General features: G+C 42.8%; 1 protein-coding gene across 1 annotated transcript in view; it reads right to left on the bottom strand.

The window, feature by feature from the left end:
• PPARGC1A (PPARG coactivator 1 alpha) overlaps positions 1-4,777 on the bottom strand; it is a 350,611-nt gene extending 345,834 nt beyond the window's left edge. The window contains exon 1 of the mRNA XM_032186510.1: positions 4,639-4,777. Within this exon, the coding sequence (XP_032042401.1) occupies positions 4,639-4,725 (87 nt within the window). The 5' untranslated portion in view covers positions 4,726-4,777. The remainder of the gene's footprint in view (positions 1-4,638) is intronic.
• Between the last annotated feature and the right edge of the window lie 12,996 nt (positions 4,778-17,773).

Raw genomic sequence — 17,773 nt, 5'->3', positions numbered from 1 at the left:
TATGTGCATCCGTCGCGCTGGTATCCCTCAGTGATACCTTCTGGTCATAGCGAGACAAACTGGATCGCAAGCATCCACACTGCCTCAGGAAAAAAAAAAAAAAAAAAAAACATTAGAAAACCCATTAACTTTTGGTAAAGTTGGGTCAGATGATTATAATCTAAATGATAAATGTCGGGTAATATGTTCAAAACGATGCATACATTTTTAAATAAGCTGCCATTTGTAAACAAGCCTCTCCTAGCTTGCATCATACAGCTCAAATCCCTGCAAAATAGTTTGCTTGCCAGCTTGTTTTCAGATATTAGTATTAAAAAATACAATTACGTTATCAAAAAAAAAAAAAAAAAAAAGGAAGAAAGAAAATTGTCTTTTAGGTGACCAAAAGAAAGTTCCACTGCTTCACGTAGTAAATCATTTTACTGTTGCCCTTTTATATTTAATACCCTTCTGCAGTGCACATTTATCTCTACACTAGCAAAGTGTACTCATTGATTTCCTATGGTCTCTCTGGAAGAAGGTTCTGCTTCCCTGATGATGAGTACAAAGGGTGGATGACCCCATTCTCATTCCAATGCAAACCCTGCACTTTTATATTTCTGCTTAGACCACATGAACATTTGACCAGCTAAGAACTCCCTGCCCTGTTCCTACAGAATACGCTGCTAGGACTACTGACGTTTCCTCCCGAACACAACTCTATTCTTTTAAAATCCTGCCTTTTGTATAAAGTGCTAAAATGCAGTTCATCACAGACATACCTGCGCCTTAGAATTTGCACCTGAGCTTTTCATCTAAACTCAGGTACAAAAATAACATCTTGCCCATTTTCTGCTTTAAACTTTGGTTACTTTGCCCTGCTGTACCGCTACTTCCCTGTTTTGCTCTGGGGCAAGAGGAAATTACTTGCACCCAGTTTAAACTGTGCTTTTTTTGCCAGATGAGACTGCCCACAGCATACACCGGTTTTCTCGCCCAGTCTGTGGATGGGTTTATTAAACAACAACCAGAATAACAACATTGGAAGTAGGCAAAAAATGTGTTTTGAAATCTACTCTCTCAAATGCTGTGCAATGGTGATGACAAACCTTGGAAATAAATGGTACCATTCACTGCTGAGGACTGAAACTTCTTCAATTTACTGTATTGAATGTCTGATCAAGGCATTACTCTCTCAAAGAAACAGAATTGAGTTTAAAAACTTTTTTTTTTTTTTTTAAAAGTCTGTAACCTGCTTTATTATAGGCATTTGAATTATTTAAGCCAGAACTAGCTTCTTCCTCAGCATCTTATTTTTTATCTTTTCCTGGGATGCCAAGGTCTCTCCAGTTTCACTTTCATTTTTACTGTGTCCCATTTTCCCCAGCTTTGTGCACCAGCACACATATCCCTTGGATACAAAAAAAAAAAAAAAAAAAAAAAAAATTAAATCCGGAATTAACTTCTTTTTTTATTTACTAAGTCTTTTCTGTTAACACTAAACCAGGACCACTGCTTTTTCTTAACTAATTTAGTTTTGACAATGTCATTTTAATTTCCTAAAGGTTTTGCTAAAATAAAGTGAATTTGAATGATGGTTTTATTCCACTGGTATTCAAACAATATAAAACAATGTAAAATTCTTTTTCCGTTTATGAAAAAGGTCTACAAAAATCGCAACATGCATTGCCCAATCTTGTGCAGTATCATCTCTCCTTCAATGTATGTTATATGCTGTATGCACACATACTATATGCTATACATGTGCAGTGCACTAGCACAAACTCATTTAGCATCTTTTCAAACCTGCATATGCCCTCAGCTCTGCTATTCAAACAAAAAAAAAAATCTGGAAACTGTGGAAACAAAAATAAGTCAAAAAGTCTCACTGGCTATGGACCAAAATTGACATGAAGCCACTGGAGCTACTCTAGTTAAAAGATTAAAATGCATAGAAGCAATGAGCTACATGCAAGCAAGAACCCTCAAAATACTGGATGAATGCTCTGGCTGCACTGGAGTACTTTTGTCCCTGAACATGCAAAGACAAATAGAGGAGCCACAAAGCTGACTCTTAGCTTAATCTTTCACTGACTTGCCTATATGCACAAAATACATCCTGTAAGAGTGCACTGTGTAAAGTATGGCCACGTTGGAAACGCAGCACGAAGAGATGGTGCCAGGTAACAAGCCCTCCGCGAGCGCTGAGGGAAAGATCTCTGACATCCTGGCAGTAATCAGGCAGCACACTCATTTCACTTCTACACTGCAGGGATTTTCTTGAGGTTGAATTAAAATAAGCATCCAGATTTATGCCTTAGTCATAGGATTTCATTCCTCAACAATTACATTTCAAACGATTCCCAAGCACTTCCAACCATATAGATTCAGTAATACAACAACGCAGACGGTTCTGGACTGGAGAGTGAAAAATAATTAATACAAATATGCTGTCAGTTCAGCAAGGGAAGATAGGTTATGCCCAAGAATATACCTGCTGCTCTTCCCAGGCCAAACATCCCCCTCTGCAGTACTTAGAAATAGCTGCTCCTCACCACTACCAATTCAGAGACTGATTTTCAGCGAGCCAGAAGACAGACTCGGGAAGTTTCTGAAGACCGAATATTCACTAAGCAACGAACTAAAAGCAGCATCCTTACTGACAGCCTAAAATGCAGATCACAGAATGAATCAATGGGAAATCTGCCGGATATTCCTTCGCCTCGGGTTTACACACGTTGGCAAGACAGCACAGATAAGCCTATGCGATAGCAATTCACAGCTCCCGGGATTTACGTCTACAAGTTTGTCTAGGCTAGAATTTCTCGTAATAGTTAAGCCCCTGTACTAAAATAACCATGAAAGAGATACCAAGCTTCTGCAGAACTGCTAATATTTTTGGACTTCTCTTTAGAAATCCAAGGAAGTCGTGTTTATACCTATTACAGAGACTTGTTTTCTGGAAGACTACCTCAGAAATGGATTCAAAAGAGATTTCAGAAACTTTCCAGATATATTTTTTCTGATGCAAGCTCCTCTGTGATGCACTTCTGAATTCAATATGCGATGGGAAAAGTTCCTTCCAAGAGCATTACCAACAAATCACCCGCACAGTCCTGTGCTTAAAAATGAACTGCAATAATGCATCAAAAATATAAGCTGAAACTCATCGCTCAGCTCAGCCTTACTGGCTTGTAAGGCAAACGTCCCATCTCTGCTTTCAAAGCTGTCAGGTATCATGTTATGCTTCCACAAGAAACGACTGTTCTCTTTATCCTGACTGGTTCCATTATTAAGCCTTACTTGGATTACTTACACTTTCATTAAAACGTGTCTCGAGATGCCAGGAAGAGATTCTTTTAGTAAGGCATGGCCGAGCCGCTATTATACAAAGGATCCTTTTACCTTGTACTAGATGTTGAGAGTGCATCTTATTGATCTAGGAATAAATAACTATTTTTCCAGTAGTCAACCCATCTTCTCATCTCAGCACTTTGTTTTAAAGTTTTCCTGTTTGCTGTTTTGTTTTAAAAGGAGCACACAAAACAAATCCTACTTCGGCAACGTTGCTATATTTAGCAAGCAGAAATGGTCTGCAAGCTTTTTTTCTTTTTGGATGCAGTTCAGGTGAAAAAAAACAAACAAACATGAACATGGCTGACTGTCACATTTAAGCCAAGCCTGCCTTCTTAAGTGTTAAAACTTGTAAGAAAATCTATTCGCAGCAAAATCCCACATTCATTTTGATTTCATATTCAGACTAGCATCTCCCGCTAATCCTCAGCTGGTGAATGTGACTGATGTAAATGCTAACGTAATATGTAACAGATGAAAATAGAAAGGAGCCTTGAGCACCAGAAAGAATACGCATCTCAGAAATCCCTCTCATCGTCACCCCGCAAAGTCTCGCACGCTCATCTGCTCCCGCTGTAAGGCTAGGTAATGATTACACCTTCTCCTTCCCGACTCCTTTCCTAATCACGCATATTTAATTCAACTTTGTGTGCCTACCCTACAGTTCGCGCAGCCCTTCTATAAATAGCCCTCCCGCCTCCCAAATCACCTTTCCCCCTCAGACACAGCTCGGGGCCGGCGTTTCGGGCACACCGCCCCTGGACGTGCCGCCAGCGCTCCCCGGCCACGCCGAGGCGGAGCGGGCAGGCTGTGGTGCGACGGCACCGCTCCCTCCCGGCACCGCTCCCTCCCGGCACCGCTCCCTCCCGGCAACGCCTCGCTCCCCCACCACAAGAAACTTTGCGAGCAGGGAGCTGGGCGCAGCCCCGCTTCATTTTCCGCCGGGCTCCCCGCACGGCTGCCGGGCAGCGGGGCGCTGCGAGCGGCGCCTCAGCACCACCACGGGGGCACCCCCCACCGGCCGCCCCGCTCCCCTCACAGCCCGCCGGGCGCCGGCCGTTACGGAGCGGCCGTTACGGACCCCCAGCGACCGTTACGGACCCCAACGGCCGGCAGCGCCTCCGGCCGCCCGCTCGCCTCACGCCGCCCTCGGGGGGCGAAGGCGGAGGGATGGGGGGCTGAGAGAAGGAAAAAAAAAAAAAAAAAAAGCAAAAAAAAAAAAAGGGGGTAAAAATACAAAATAAAGGTCTCCTCTCCGCCGTGCCGCTCCCCGAGCCCAGCCGCCCGCCGCCCCCGTGCCCTCACCTGGTTGTAGGAGGCTTCCCAGGAGGAGGGGTAGTTGCAGAAGAAGGACGAGAAGAAGGCGTCTTCCGACAGCCCGCAGCCGGCCATCCTCCGGGCAAGCAACCTCGCCGGGAAGGCAACGCAGCGGCAGCCCTCGCAAACTCTTGCCGCCTGCTCGGCGCCGGGGACCGAGCAGCACCGAGCCGAGCAGTGCCGTGCAGCGCCGAGCCGAGCCGTGCCGTGCAGTGCCGAGCCGAGCCGTGCCCTGCCGGCGTCTCGCACGGTGCTCGGGGAGGCGGCGAGGGCAGCGGGCGCGGTGTGCGGGCGCCCAGCAGCCGGAGTCACGTGCGCGCGCTCGCTGCCGCTGCTCCGCCGCCGGGGCCGGGCCGCGCTGCAGCCCCCGGCGCCCGCCCCGTCGCCGTCCCCATCCCCGTCCCCATCCCGCCCCCCTCCCCTGCTCCCGCCCGGAGCCGAGCCGGGCGCTGCCGGGACCCGCGGCCGCACCGCGGCGGCCAAGTGCCGGCCCCCGCCGCGCGCCCGCCGCCTCCCCGCGGCCCCGCCCCCGAAAAGTTGGGGCCCCGCGCGCGCGGGCGGCCGGCACGGGGGGGGCGGGACCAAGCGCGGGGCGGGGCGGGGCGGGGCGGGGCGCGGTTCCCGCCCGCGGGAAACTTCGCCCGCGAGCCGCCGCGTGCCCGGCCCCGCCCCCGCCCCCGCCCCGGCCCCGCCGCCATTTGGGGGCGGCAGCGGGCGGGAGGGGGCGCGGCCTGCGCCCAGCGTGCGCGTTGATTCGTATTTTTGTAGCTTTTTCTCTATTTTATATATCTTTTTCTTCTTTGTTGTACATCTTCTTGGTTTTATGCAACTCTATTTTTATACAACTTTTTAATTTTATACATCTTTTTCTTTATTTTTATGTTTTTCTTTATATACCTCTATTTTTCATACATTTTTTATTTTTATGCATCTTTTTACTTTTTATATATCTTTATCTTTTTATTTTTATACATCTTTACATGTTTTCTTCCTATATCCTTATTTTTATACATCTTTTTATTTTTTATATACCTTCTTCTTTATATATCTTTCTTTATGTGTCTCTTTCTTTCTTTTCATATAACTTTTTCTTCATTTTTTTTTCCCTTCCAGCCATCATTCCACAGAAGGCCGGTACATTTTGGGGCAGCACCCAGCCCCACCAACCCGGAGCCACCACTGGAAGAGGGCACAGACAGGTTTCTGACAGCTTGGGCTCCGGACAAAGGCCGCTGAAGTTCCTCCCTCCTCCTCGCCTAGCATTTAGGGAACAAGCCACCCATGTAGTACCCATGGAATCCCCAGACCATTGTTAATTGTTGAGGAAATCTGATTTTCCCCAAGTGGAATGCCACGAGGCACAGTTCAGTGCCATAGCATCTCACCACTCCGAGGTGAGGCTACTTTGAATGACAGCAAGCCAAGAATAGCTAAACTCATCATGCGATGAATTCATCATCCAATGAATTTAGGAATCCTCACGGCAGGCAGCACTGTTCCATAGGAAGTCACAGAGCCTTTCATCCTTCCCTAAACCACATCACAATACAGCAGGAAGGTTCCCAGCAGCAGAATATGGAAACAACCTAAGGAATGAAGAGTTCACCATATCTGCAGTGGTTTGTTTCTCAACTTGCTTTGGCATTTTCCCTGAGAGTCTCCAACCTGCTAAGGCTGCTCCTCAGTGGCCCACAGAGCTTCATGTGGATTAGGAGTTTATTTCAACCTTCCAATAAAATTCCTTTCACAATCCTTCTTGAATTGTTTTCTTCTCATCCCTCTGAGGGATCAGTCATCAAAAAAAAAAACTTCTAAAATTTTAAGCAACTTTACATTGCGTGCTTCGTCTTCATATTTTCTCCATGTGCTCCAGCCTGAATCTGTTCTCTAGAATTGCACAGTTTGAACTGAAGATCTTTCTTCAGGTTTTGAAGATTTGATTTTTTTTTCCTTTGGTTTTTACTGTTGTTCTTTTGTTGTCATGTTTGGTGGGATATAGATAGATCACATATTAGCCAAAAATATATCTATATCCTTCAGGAGGTGGCATTTACTCTCCTTCTTCCAGTGACATACTCCTGCCTCTCCAATACAGCATTCATTAAAAGCCTTAAAAAAAGACTCTGGGTTTTTAAAGGTTTGGGGCTTTTCCTCTCCATTCCCTTCAAATGTTGTTCCTCAGCCTGCTGTTAACCATTTGCTCTATCCCAGAGTCTCTTCCTTTGACGTTCATCAGAGTTGTCCCTGCAGGAACATCACCAGTAGGAGGTTAAGGTTAACTGCATGGTTACCTAACAGATCACCCATGGATCCAATGGATTAGTGATCTCCTGGTGGAAATGTAGCTGTAGTCTCTCCCTGTAACTGCAGACTGCTCAGAACTCTACCCCAGGTTCTCTTCAACATGTCTTTTTTTCTGTAAGCAAATGTTTCATTCAGATAGGTGGATGGGCTTGTGCTTCAACATGTGAGCAAAGCAGAAGTGAGATAACAGAACCCCTAAACAGCAGCATTTCACTAAAATATCAGATCCAGTATCTCTGCCCCAAGCTGCCCACATGAGCACCTCATCCAGTGAATGAAGCACCACAATCGCCTCCTCCGTTTTCCTCCACCTCCATCAGAAGACGGTGGAACAGCAGGACAGCAGCCAGTAAAATGGGTTTCTTTAAGAGCAGCAAACACGATATTTAACATTTTGACTTGGATTTTTTATCACTGTTAAAAGCAACAAAGAGAAAAGCATCTAAATTTTAATTAATTGGCCATCAGTGACAGCCAGTGTGATGGTGAAGTGCCCCAAATTTGTGGAGGAAAGAGCCTGGTTGAAGCACCGTGCTATCAAGTTTGTGTGGCCTCTATGCAGAACCAATAAACATAAAAAAATAATAATAAAATCTACAAATAGCCAGAGCCAAATATCCCAGCGTGTTTACAGCCCCATTGGGACGATACTGAGGTGTACTCAGTCCCGTGGGCAGGAAGGAATGAAGCAGAAATAAAATGGAATAAAGTGGTGTAAGGGTCTTGAACGAATGGATTGATGATGGGTGGAGGAATGAGGAAATGTTTGAATAACAAAAGTAACCTCATGATAACCATTAATTCTCCATCTGTGCTGAAACAGAGGCATGGTGCAGGTGAAATAGTGAAAATTAGTCCAGTCTTTCAAGCAACACACACAGCATAAGTGTGTGAAACCTGCAGGTAGGATGTGCCTAAGTACTTCAAGGTAAAGGACAGCAAAGCAACTAGAAAGTCTTCTTGTTAAATACTGTCTAAAATTTCATTTTGATTGCTCTTTGCTTGTGCAATTTCAGCTTAAAACTCTAAATTTTTTCAAGATCTATTACATAATCTAGATTTATTTTTTTTTAACCTGCAAAGTCTGTCTGGTATGGGAATAAGGTGGATCAGGGTGAAACTTTCAAACTGAGCCTGGTGCTGTCGTCCCACAGACAGCACGTCCTCGTTCCCCTGAGAAGTGCATGGAGAATTTGAGACAGAAAGGACGTTCCTCTTCAACTTACATGTTCCATGTAAACAGATTTGTATCAGAACAGTCCCAAGGAGATCAGGATTCTACCTAGTTATTGCCTCTAGACTAAGGTCCCGCGGCACAAAGCGATATTCTGTGCCTGTACCTTTTGTGTATGCAGTTGTGTCCCTCCAGTAATCAGCAGAGCATTTAAACTGAGCACTGCAGTCCTCACTATTTTTAAAGCTGGTGATCAAAAATACTTCAAGAAGATTTATAGGTACCATTCTTTTACCCACCATTCTCACTTTATTATTATTTTATTTATTTATTTATTTTACAAATTTTCGACATTGAAAGATACGTGTAAGTTTTTTTTTTTTATTCCTGACCTTACTTGATTTCATTAGCTGAAAATCTTCTCACAGAGCAAACGCCTGATAATACTGGATATTCTAAAATAAAGTTAGCAGCTGTCCTGTATCTTATTTGCAGATGAATAAAAGAATATTTCCACTTAGCCTGTTCATAAGCGCAATAAAAGCTTTTTAAAGTCAATTAAGAGAGTCCATAAAAATTGAAGAGGAAAGGCTTTAAAAGTCCACTGATAGGTTTTCTATTAGGCTAATACTTTAAAGCTTCCTTAGCACCTTCCATCAAATGATTTCATTTTGCTTTATGAACACCTCTGGAGCTAGGTATTATGTCCTTTTAATGTTTGAGGAGATCAACAGTTTAAGTACCAGACCCTTGGAAAAGTCAAGCTACATTGTTAGACAATGTTTATAAAAGCATTTAGCCCCAGAGGAGCAAAACCTACTTAACAGCAGCGTTAAGTGGAGATCCCAGAATGTTTAGGTTCCTATTTAACTTTGAGATGACTGCTGTCTATCACACAAAAACGTAAAATTGGACATAACTGAGGATACCACCAGTGGATGCGAACACAGCAAGCTTAGTCACTTTGTAAACTTCAGTGTTTTGTGTTTTTTCATTGTCTTCTCACAGTATTCTAGCTAAAATCAAGGTGACTTTTTTTTCTTCACCTTCACAGCCCAGTGCCAAGCCAGTTCAGGGACCCAGAGTTCCCAGAACAGCTTCACACGTTGGAATCATCAACTTCAGCCACAGCATGCAGATTTTCCAGTATTATCATAACAGATGAAGATTAATCAAAATAAAACTTTTCTGAAGTATTTCAGCATCATGCTCTCAGGCTTCAATCACATGCCACCATTCAAAGAGTATGAGGTTCTGCCGAGAGCGACTGAAAGAGAAGTGGAGAGAGGAGTGCCTTAAAATCAAAAGCCACTGATTGAAACACACCAAACGGCTGCTTTCCACTCAGTGGTGCTGAATGGTGGTACAGAGATTTATCAAGTGCTGCTGTGTCCAATATGCTTCTTAAGATTGTGTATATCGCTGTTATATCTGAACACTTTAAAGTAGTGCACTGAACGAGGTGACTAACATCTGTTCATTCTTCCTGTCACCAAAACAGAATTGTGTTGGTGTTCTTGCTGTACACCACAAGAAGTGCTTGAAGAAACACTCACTGCAATTAAAACAGAAGGTGGTGAGGTTCTAGACAATTATGACTTCTCTGGTTTGTTCTATGGTTTTATACTTCCCCCTGAGTGCTTACAAATAACCAAAACACCAAAGACACAAGCCCTGGCTCCCTCACGGTCATCACCCCAGAGCCAAGTCCAGGCTGCTAAGTGTCTTGAAGATAAAGACCAAGACCTGCAATTTAACTTTTTTTTTTTTCTTTATAAGTTTGTGAAATGGTGAAGATTGCATACACACAAAAGATAAAGAGATAACTAAAGCTAGATAACTGACCACAGAGATAGGAGGGCATCTCCAAGGGAAAAAATAGACAGTAGAAAAGTACTTTTTATAAATGCTGCATGGGACCATCACAAATGAGTAACAAGGTTCTCTAAAGCCATCAAACACAGTGACCAGTAGCAAATATACAACTTCATAGAAAACTACATTTTTCAAAATGTTATGATCTCACTATCAGTCTGTTATCTGCCTTGCTTGAGATTAGATTCAGTTGCTCGCTCTTCATCCATGAGCTAATCCCATCTAAGCATTGGGTCATCTTGATAATTGAAGTTACACGAAACAGGCAGCTGAATAAAGTAAAGCTGATTATTCAAAAAGAAACAAAAAGAATAATAATAATAAAAAAAAATCTTCCAGTAGTTTAAAAGCTAGATTACATAAATTTTTGCTCATCCCAAAAATGCAGGAAATTATTTTCCTTGAATTCTACAAGATCAAGTGAGCCACTGATTAAAACTTTGTCTGCTGAAGTGGAAGAGCAGCGCGCTGATGAGTTTGATTGTCCTGCAAGCAAGATATTTTCAATGAGACTGTTAACAAAATGAAGCCACTATGATAATTTAATTCCTAGTGCAGGCCTTCCAGCAGCTTTTCGACATGAGTAATCTTCATCAGTTCAATACCCCCAAAATTATAAATAACAACCAAGCGAATACGTGCCCTTCAGATGGAGGCAGGCATGAACTTCAGAGGCAGTTCACAACTTGTGGTAGTCTTTTACCGTCGATTAACGATGTAAATAAAGCCCTATCTGATCATAATTTCCCCCAAATTGCATTCCTGCAATTAGTTACTATATGAAGTATCTGATGTCACGTAGTAACTGTATGAAGTAACTGATGAAAAGGGAAAAAAAATCCTAGAATAATCCAGATTAGCAGGAATCAAGATGGTTGGTCTGCCACGAGTCCCTGCCTCTATTGTAAATATCTTTACATCTCAGAAAAAGCCCATGGATATTCTTCCTGTTCCTGGATACGTTCCAGTCACTAGCAAAATACTGAGTGATATAAATAGAGGAGATTCGCCACTATTTCACAGAATAACCTGAGTGGTGCAGATGCCATCTAGGAATTAATGTATTGAAAGGAACGATGAGGTCTCGTCTTCACTCAGATAACGAAGAAGATAAGAGGCTTCACTGTCCTTTACTCAAAGCCTATTGACAAAGCAGGAGCACCTCAGAGCATCTCAGCCTCCCAAAGTGGTTACAGACATTGAGAACGTCGTTGGGCTGTTTGGCACTGTGCACAGCATGCTGTGGGGAGGAATGCAGAAGAGGGAAGACAACAAACTCCCAGCTACACACTGCACAACGCAGGGAAATTTCATCTAACTGGCTTTTGCACGGTCCCAAGAAAGCCTTTGATCAATACAGGACTCCATTTTTGCACAAGAAATACCACAAAGAGGCAGCAAACCCTCAGAAATAATTGATAGACATTTCAAAGGGATTTGACAGATCATTAACTTTGGATTTCATTGGTGACATCATTCTGCTTGACCCAATTAATAAAAACAAACCTCACTAAGAGAAAACCTTCTCTAAGCCAGGTAGGCATTTTGTTCCAGACACTGTATTTCAGCCTGCAAGCATGTCCCTTCTGTTGCACGGCGCCCAAAATCAAGGGGAAGCCTCATCATTTTTTCTTAGAGCAGCCTAAAGTGAATGCAATGAAAGGCAATTAGAAGTTCTCGGCAATTTATTTCTTTTTTTAATCAAAGTTTAGGAAGCCATGAGAACAAGGATTTGCTGCCTACTTTGTTGCTAATTTCGGAAGTCCTGTTCTGAGCCCAGACAGCCCAGCACTGATAAAGCTGGGTTTTATTATCAGATTTTTTTTTTTTGTTCAATGCTGCTAAATATGTGATTGAGTTCACAAAACCTCCCTGTACCTAATGAGAGATCTAAACATTCATTTCATATCAAGCCAGTAGACATTCAAAAAAAAAAAAAAAAAAGACCACTGGATTCTTAAGCTTTACTTCCAAAAATGTATTCCTTGCAATAAATTATTGTGTAAGGAACAATATGATTATGAAAAGGATTACGAAGTAAGCTGTTACCATTTCATATAATTAAATAATTCCCTTTTCTCTTTTCTTTCCATAATTCCCCTCCAGAAATAAACGGGATTTCTCTAGGCAGCAGAAAACCCCAGCTGTACCAGCACCTTCTTGTTTAACCTAGTGGGTGGCCACAGCAGACAACACACAGCTGATGTTTGACTGGAGCTCGTGGATTTACAAGGCAGTGAAACCAACAAGGAGCTTTAGAGCAAAACCATGTAATACCCCGTCCCGATCTAACATCCGTAATGAAATAAATTTTCTAATGTTCTTGTTTTCATTCCCTTTATAGATTTTTCTTTAACCGTACTTTGCTTATAGGGAGAAGCTGGTTTTGTCCATAAATTGATTGAAAATGAAGTTCCTGTTTTCAACAAACAGGACACAGATTTTGAGCAGTAAGGCTGGAATTTTAAATTCTTGCCAATCTTTATCTGCTCTTAAATGATTCCTAAAGTACTTTAAAGTAGCAGTAATTTAAGTTTACTTCCATTATATTGCATAACCCAATAGCTCATTGGAACAAAGCTGTCAATATCCTTCTGGAGAGCTGGCTGCTCCGAGAAACATCTTGTGAATCTCGCTGCTTTTAACCTTCTGCCACTGTACACATTGTGAGCCTTTCACAAAAGGTTCGGAGTGCATTCATTTACCTTTTAAGTGCTATCCCTGTCCCAATAAAGGGCTTATCGGTTACCTGCTATTCAACATGCAAAATGAAACCACTTCAAATACACCATTCTAACGTTTGAACAGTTGAGCTTAGTTTGTAAATCCTTAAAATCAGACATGAATTTTGATAGTAAAAAACAGCATCTTCACGAAGCTGAAAAGACTGGTATTTTTGAGGATAAAATTGGTTTTTAATACAAGCAGCAGCAGTTTCACCACATGGCCGAACATTTAAAGAGACAAAGCAGTCAGGAAACAGGTCCACCAGCAGCCCTCCACTCCACAAAGCCTGGCAAGTGCTGGGTGCTTTAAGTGTTTATTGTTTATGCTGCTGGAAGCAATGAGGCTGGGAACATTAATGTGTTGTGCTTACAAAATAAACACCGAAATCAAATGGAAGGCAAGAACCTACTCGAGCTAAAAAATAAGATCAACCCTAAAATAAAGTGTTTAGAGCCACAGGAAATATTTATTATCAAAATTAATGTGTGTTATGTTTTATGTCTCTGTACAACATAACTGCATAGTTTTCATAGCTGGAAAAAGCTTGAAGAGTTACTCAGAGCCAAGATGTACACAAATGAAAGTGATTTTATCATCTGTCCAATGCTGGTTTTGAGAAACTACCATATCTTAGTTGAAACTGCAGAATTAGAACATCTCAAATCATCAGAGGCAAGCTATCGCTGCTGCTATAGGAATGGTATTTTATGTCTGTCAGCATCCGTAGTTTAATCCCCTGATACTGGAAGCTGGCATCTCCTTGATGCCAACCACTTATCTCAAATGCATCAGGGCAAATTAGAGGCCATCCAAGCTCATCATTTGTGAAAGGAAAACTGAAAAGAAGGGAAAATGCTCTCGTATAATGGTTAATCCCGTTTTAAAGCTGCTCACCTCAGGATCAGAAACAGGAGAAGTTTGTATTTCAAGGGACCAACACCCAGCTTTGTATTAGAACAGTTCCAGGATGAATATCAAATAAGAATGCCACCAGTGTAAGATGTATGAGGAGAAAAATACAGCAGGTTGACCAAGTCGATCATTTTCCCTCTGTGCTTCACATAAATCTTGTCACATACATGGTCCCCAAATTAAATGATTTTAAAAGTTCAGCAGGGTACTGATACAAGGTCATACCTAATAGGAAAAGATGTTTATTATTAAGCCTCTGGCTGTTCTAAAGCCAAAATAAATGGCTATTCCTAATAAATTACAGTAAGTGAATAAATATGTGCAGTTCAGAATGTAACTCTCTGCTTCCTAATATCATGGTGTGGTGTGGCTTTTTATTGCTAAATCGTCAGAAAATGAGGGAAATTATAGCAGTCTGATTACAAATCAGTAATTATAGCTTGGCTGGATGGTAGGAAAACTACTTGCCCTTTAACTCTTGTTAAAGTATCTTCTTAAATGACATAGTGAAAGCTAACTTCAGCATTTTTGGTTCAACCTGCATTTCGCACGACAAATATTGAGGGGTTTCCAACAGGCAGTTTCCAATATGCATTGTGCAGCTTGGCAGAAGGAAAACGACACACCACAAACCAACGCTGTGTTGGTTTCACAAAGCCTTCATCCAAAAAGGGAGAAAATCAGAAATTGTGGTATTGCCCTGCCCCTCTCAGCTGACCAGACCATTACAGCACCCTGCCCACATAAACTGCCCAATTCCAACAGCACCTTAACTTTGGTAGATGGATCCATGTACAACAAGTGCATGCATTTGTACAACTGCAAGTGGGACCTTTCTGCATGTATTTCGTGTTTGTGTAAATGCCAAAAGTTTGTGCATATATCAAAAGTAAAAGATCAGCTTGTTGTTTGGTTGGTTTTTAACATGAAGACATAGTGAAGCAAGAGCTTACCATTTATTCCCATCTGAGCAAAAAATAAAAAATAAATAAATCTAGAAAATCCCTAGAAACACAAACACAGCATAAGTGGTCACTTCTGTATGTCACAGTAATGTTGAGACATATCTAATACATTACGTACTGAGCCATCAGTCTACTTCTGTACCCAACAAACCTAAACATGCTACCTCACATCAGTATTAGCCCTTCACTGCTTTGAGTTGTTGTATTAAGATGAAAGACTTTCCTCTTTAAAATACATATATCTATGCTTTCACTGAGTATTATCTTCCTATCTAATCCATTACATCATTTTGAAAGTCCTGCAATACAGTTCAGTTTATACAATCCGTGCATTTCCAAAAAAAAAAAAAAAAACAATTCCCATTGCAAATAAAATAAAGTCAGTGTAAAGAACGAAAGCATTGTTTTTCCTTTTAGGTTGTTCCAAAGCAGATAACCTGCTAATCCTAACGGAGCAATTCGTCAGTACTGCCAAACACGCTGCCACCCTAGCCAGTGCTCTCAGTACTCTGAAGCAAATTATAAGAAATTCATAAGAAACACAGCAGAAGAGCAAGCAGCTGAAGCTGGTCAGGTGCAGCTGGTATTAAAGCAGAGGTTATTCAGAATCCCTCGCTTTGTTGGCAGCAGAAAGAGCCACATCACTGAGCATTTTCACCATCATTCACTGACACTTCCCAGAACAGACCTGGCCCATTCTGAGCTAACGATGGTGAACAGTTTGAGTGCTACTGTTAGTTTAAAGGGGAAAAAAAAAAACAGGATTAGAATTATTTTATCTCTGTCATTTCACACACACACAAAAAAAAAGCACGGGAATCTTAATTTCTGTCTAACATTGGCTAACTCCTCTGTTTTGTGATTTCCAGCTATTTTCCTGTTTACCGCAACCTGCAGTACAAGCAGCCAAAATCAAAGCTATGATGAGTACGAGTTGTTCAACAAAGCACACGGTGACTTGAATATGCTCATAGATGAAGCACCCCAAGTAATGGATCTCTTTCTTAGTCTCCTTTTCTGTCTCTGGGACACTGTTTTTGACAGTTTTTCTCTCAGAAAAAAGGGCATGAGATTTTTTTTTTAAGCTTTCAAAATGCTTATGAAAAAACAGGAGTATGCTCCAAACCAAGTAATTCTGCATGCAGATGTTGCATCCCTAGGAGAACCATAGCTGAGAGTCCCTGACATGTCTTCCCTGTAGAATCTAGAAGGTGTCTAACAAGTCACGCCACCCCTACCATTACCCCTTCACAGAAGGCATTACCTTAGTTCAGTCGTTCCCGTCCCACACGCCCTATGGCTCCAGAACTAATGGCAGTGAAATTTGCAGTGACTCAGTGGTGCCCACAGACTTAAGCAGGTCTCTCACTGCCCTAACCCCTTGAATACCCCCAGTTGTTACAGATGAGCACTGTGTAGTAAAACCAGGTTGCACAACGCCTGTACAAGGACGCTCCAACCTCAGAGCCATTCTTCACCACAGTCGAAACTGTCTGTGAAGGAGCTGCCCAGTGTCAGTCCCTCACTGATAGCAGCATTTCCCAGGGGATCACAGTGACATACACGAGTGTTACATGAGCACCACATCCACCAGATGCCCAAGATGCTTGAGCTTCAGCATCTTCTCACACAGCAGACCCCAGCAGGCCCCCAGGAGTCGAGCTGCCGCCCATGGCACGCATTCCCTCCACCATGAGGGAAGAGAGGGCTCTGCCTCTCCCATCCCTGCTGACAGCTGCCCAACCCAACAGCCTTCCAGTCAGGCCAGTGACACCTGTGGGTGGCCTGCACAGGTGTCACCAACTTAATTGGAGGGTGGCAGGGGGCACAGCTGTCAGAGGGCATCAGTCTGGCCTGCAGTGTTCACATTCCTGGTAGTCAAAATGCAGAGGAGAGAGATCCCAGCTCGGCTGTCACTGCCCAAGCCGGGTTTGTGGGTTTGACAATTATAAAAATAACAGAACAGGACGGGCCAAAGTCCCTCCTCTGTCAAGTTCCACTCACGGCCGCAGCCATCTGCTCCCCAGCTCGCCGGTACCAAAGCGACTGCGATTCGCGCCAGCTGGTTCTGGGGTCCTCGCGGGACTTCATGCTGGGAACTGGCGGTGCTCGTGGGCCTTGCCATGCCTGGGAAAAGCTGCACAGAAGGTGGCTCTACACCATTTAGCTGAAGGCTGCGCATAAATCCTAGACGTCCTTATGTGGGAACAGCCACTGCTCAGCGTTCTGCTTCCCTCACGAGAAAGAGGACAAGCAAATGATTATGAAACCCCACACACTGAACGTGAGACTTCTTGCTAGAGCAGCGCTTTGTAAAACAAATTCATAGTATAGAAATTTAACAAGTTTAAAATCAAAGTTCAGGCCACCTATATTTTAAGTAACTCGAAACTTGAGCTGAACATTTTATGAAGGCTCCCACCTACCTCCTCCTTCCTGCTGGAGATTACTGCATGGAGCAGGAGAGCCCACCAAGGAGCACAGGCCCATCTCACAGCACCTCTGGTGGGAGAAATCCCCCCACACACACTCCAGAAGTCCCACCGTGTGTTATAAATTCACTTATTTTCATCTTCAGACATTTCCCTTCACAATACCATTTTCATTGCTAAAAAATAATCAAAACTTCTCCACTCCCCACCACATAAATTGCATTTCAGGAAAAAAAGAATCCTACTAAAATTTCCACATCAAATTACTATCCCATCTTGAAAATGCTGTCAAGTTGTATTTCACTAAAAATCAGTATAAAATGACAAGAGTGAGATTTAATTTGACCTGCAGTATGGCTTATGGTATTATTTGTGTCAATCAAACTGCAGCCCAACACTGCCCAGCAGGGTGAGTCGAACTGGCCACCAACACTTCCCTCTACAGGACATATTACTACGGTTCTGCCCAGGAAACATGAAGGAATACGCCTGAAGAATGCATCCTCCGAAGAAGTCGGAGTGCCATTTCATTTTTTAAAAAGTTTCCCTACATAACTTAAAAGAAATTTGCAAGGAATTAGCACTGTATTATATTGATGTCACCACAATCCTGCTGTGGAAGCATCTGTGCTTTTTAACATTAAACTACTGCCACGTCGATAAGACACCAGTTTAACAGGAGACTACACAGTTTCTCACATCTTCACCCAAACAATCAACATACTGACACATAC

Source organism: Aythya fuligula, chromosome 4 (assembly GCF_009819795.1).
Source record: "Aythya fuligula isolate bAytFul2 chromosome 4, bAytFul2.pri, whole genome shotgun sequence".
Lineage (NCBI taxonomy): Eukaryota > Metazoa > Chordata > Aves > Anseriformes > Anatidae > Aythya > Aythya fuligula.
The sequence above is the reverse complement of the archived record's forward strand: the minus strand, read 5'-3'. Positions and strand labels throughout refer to the sequence as shown.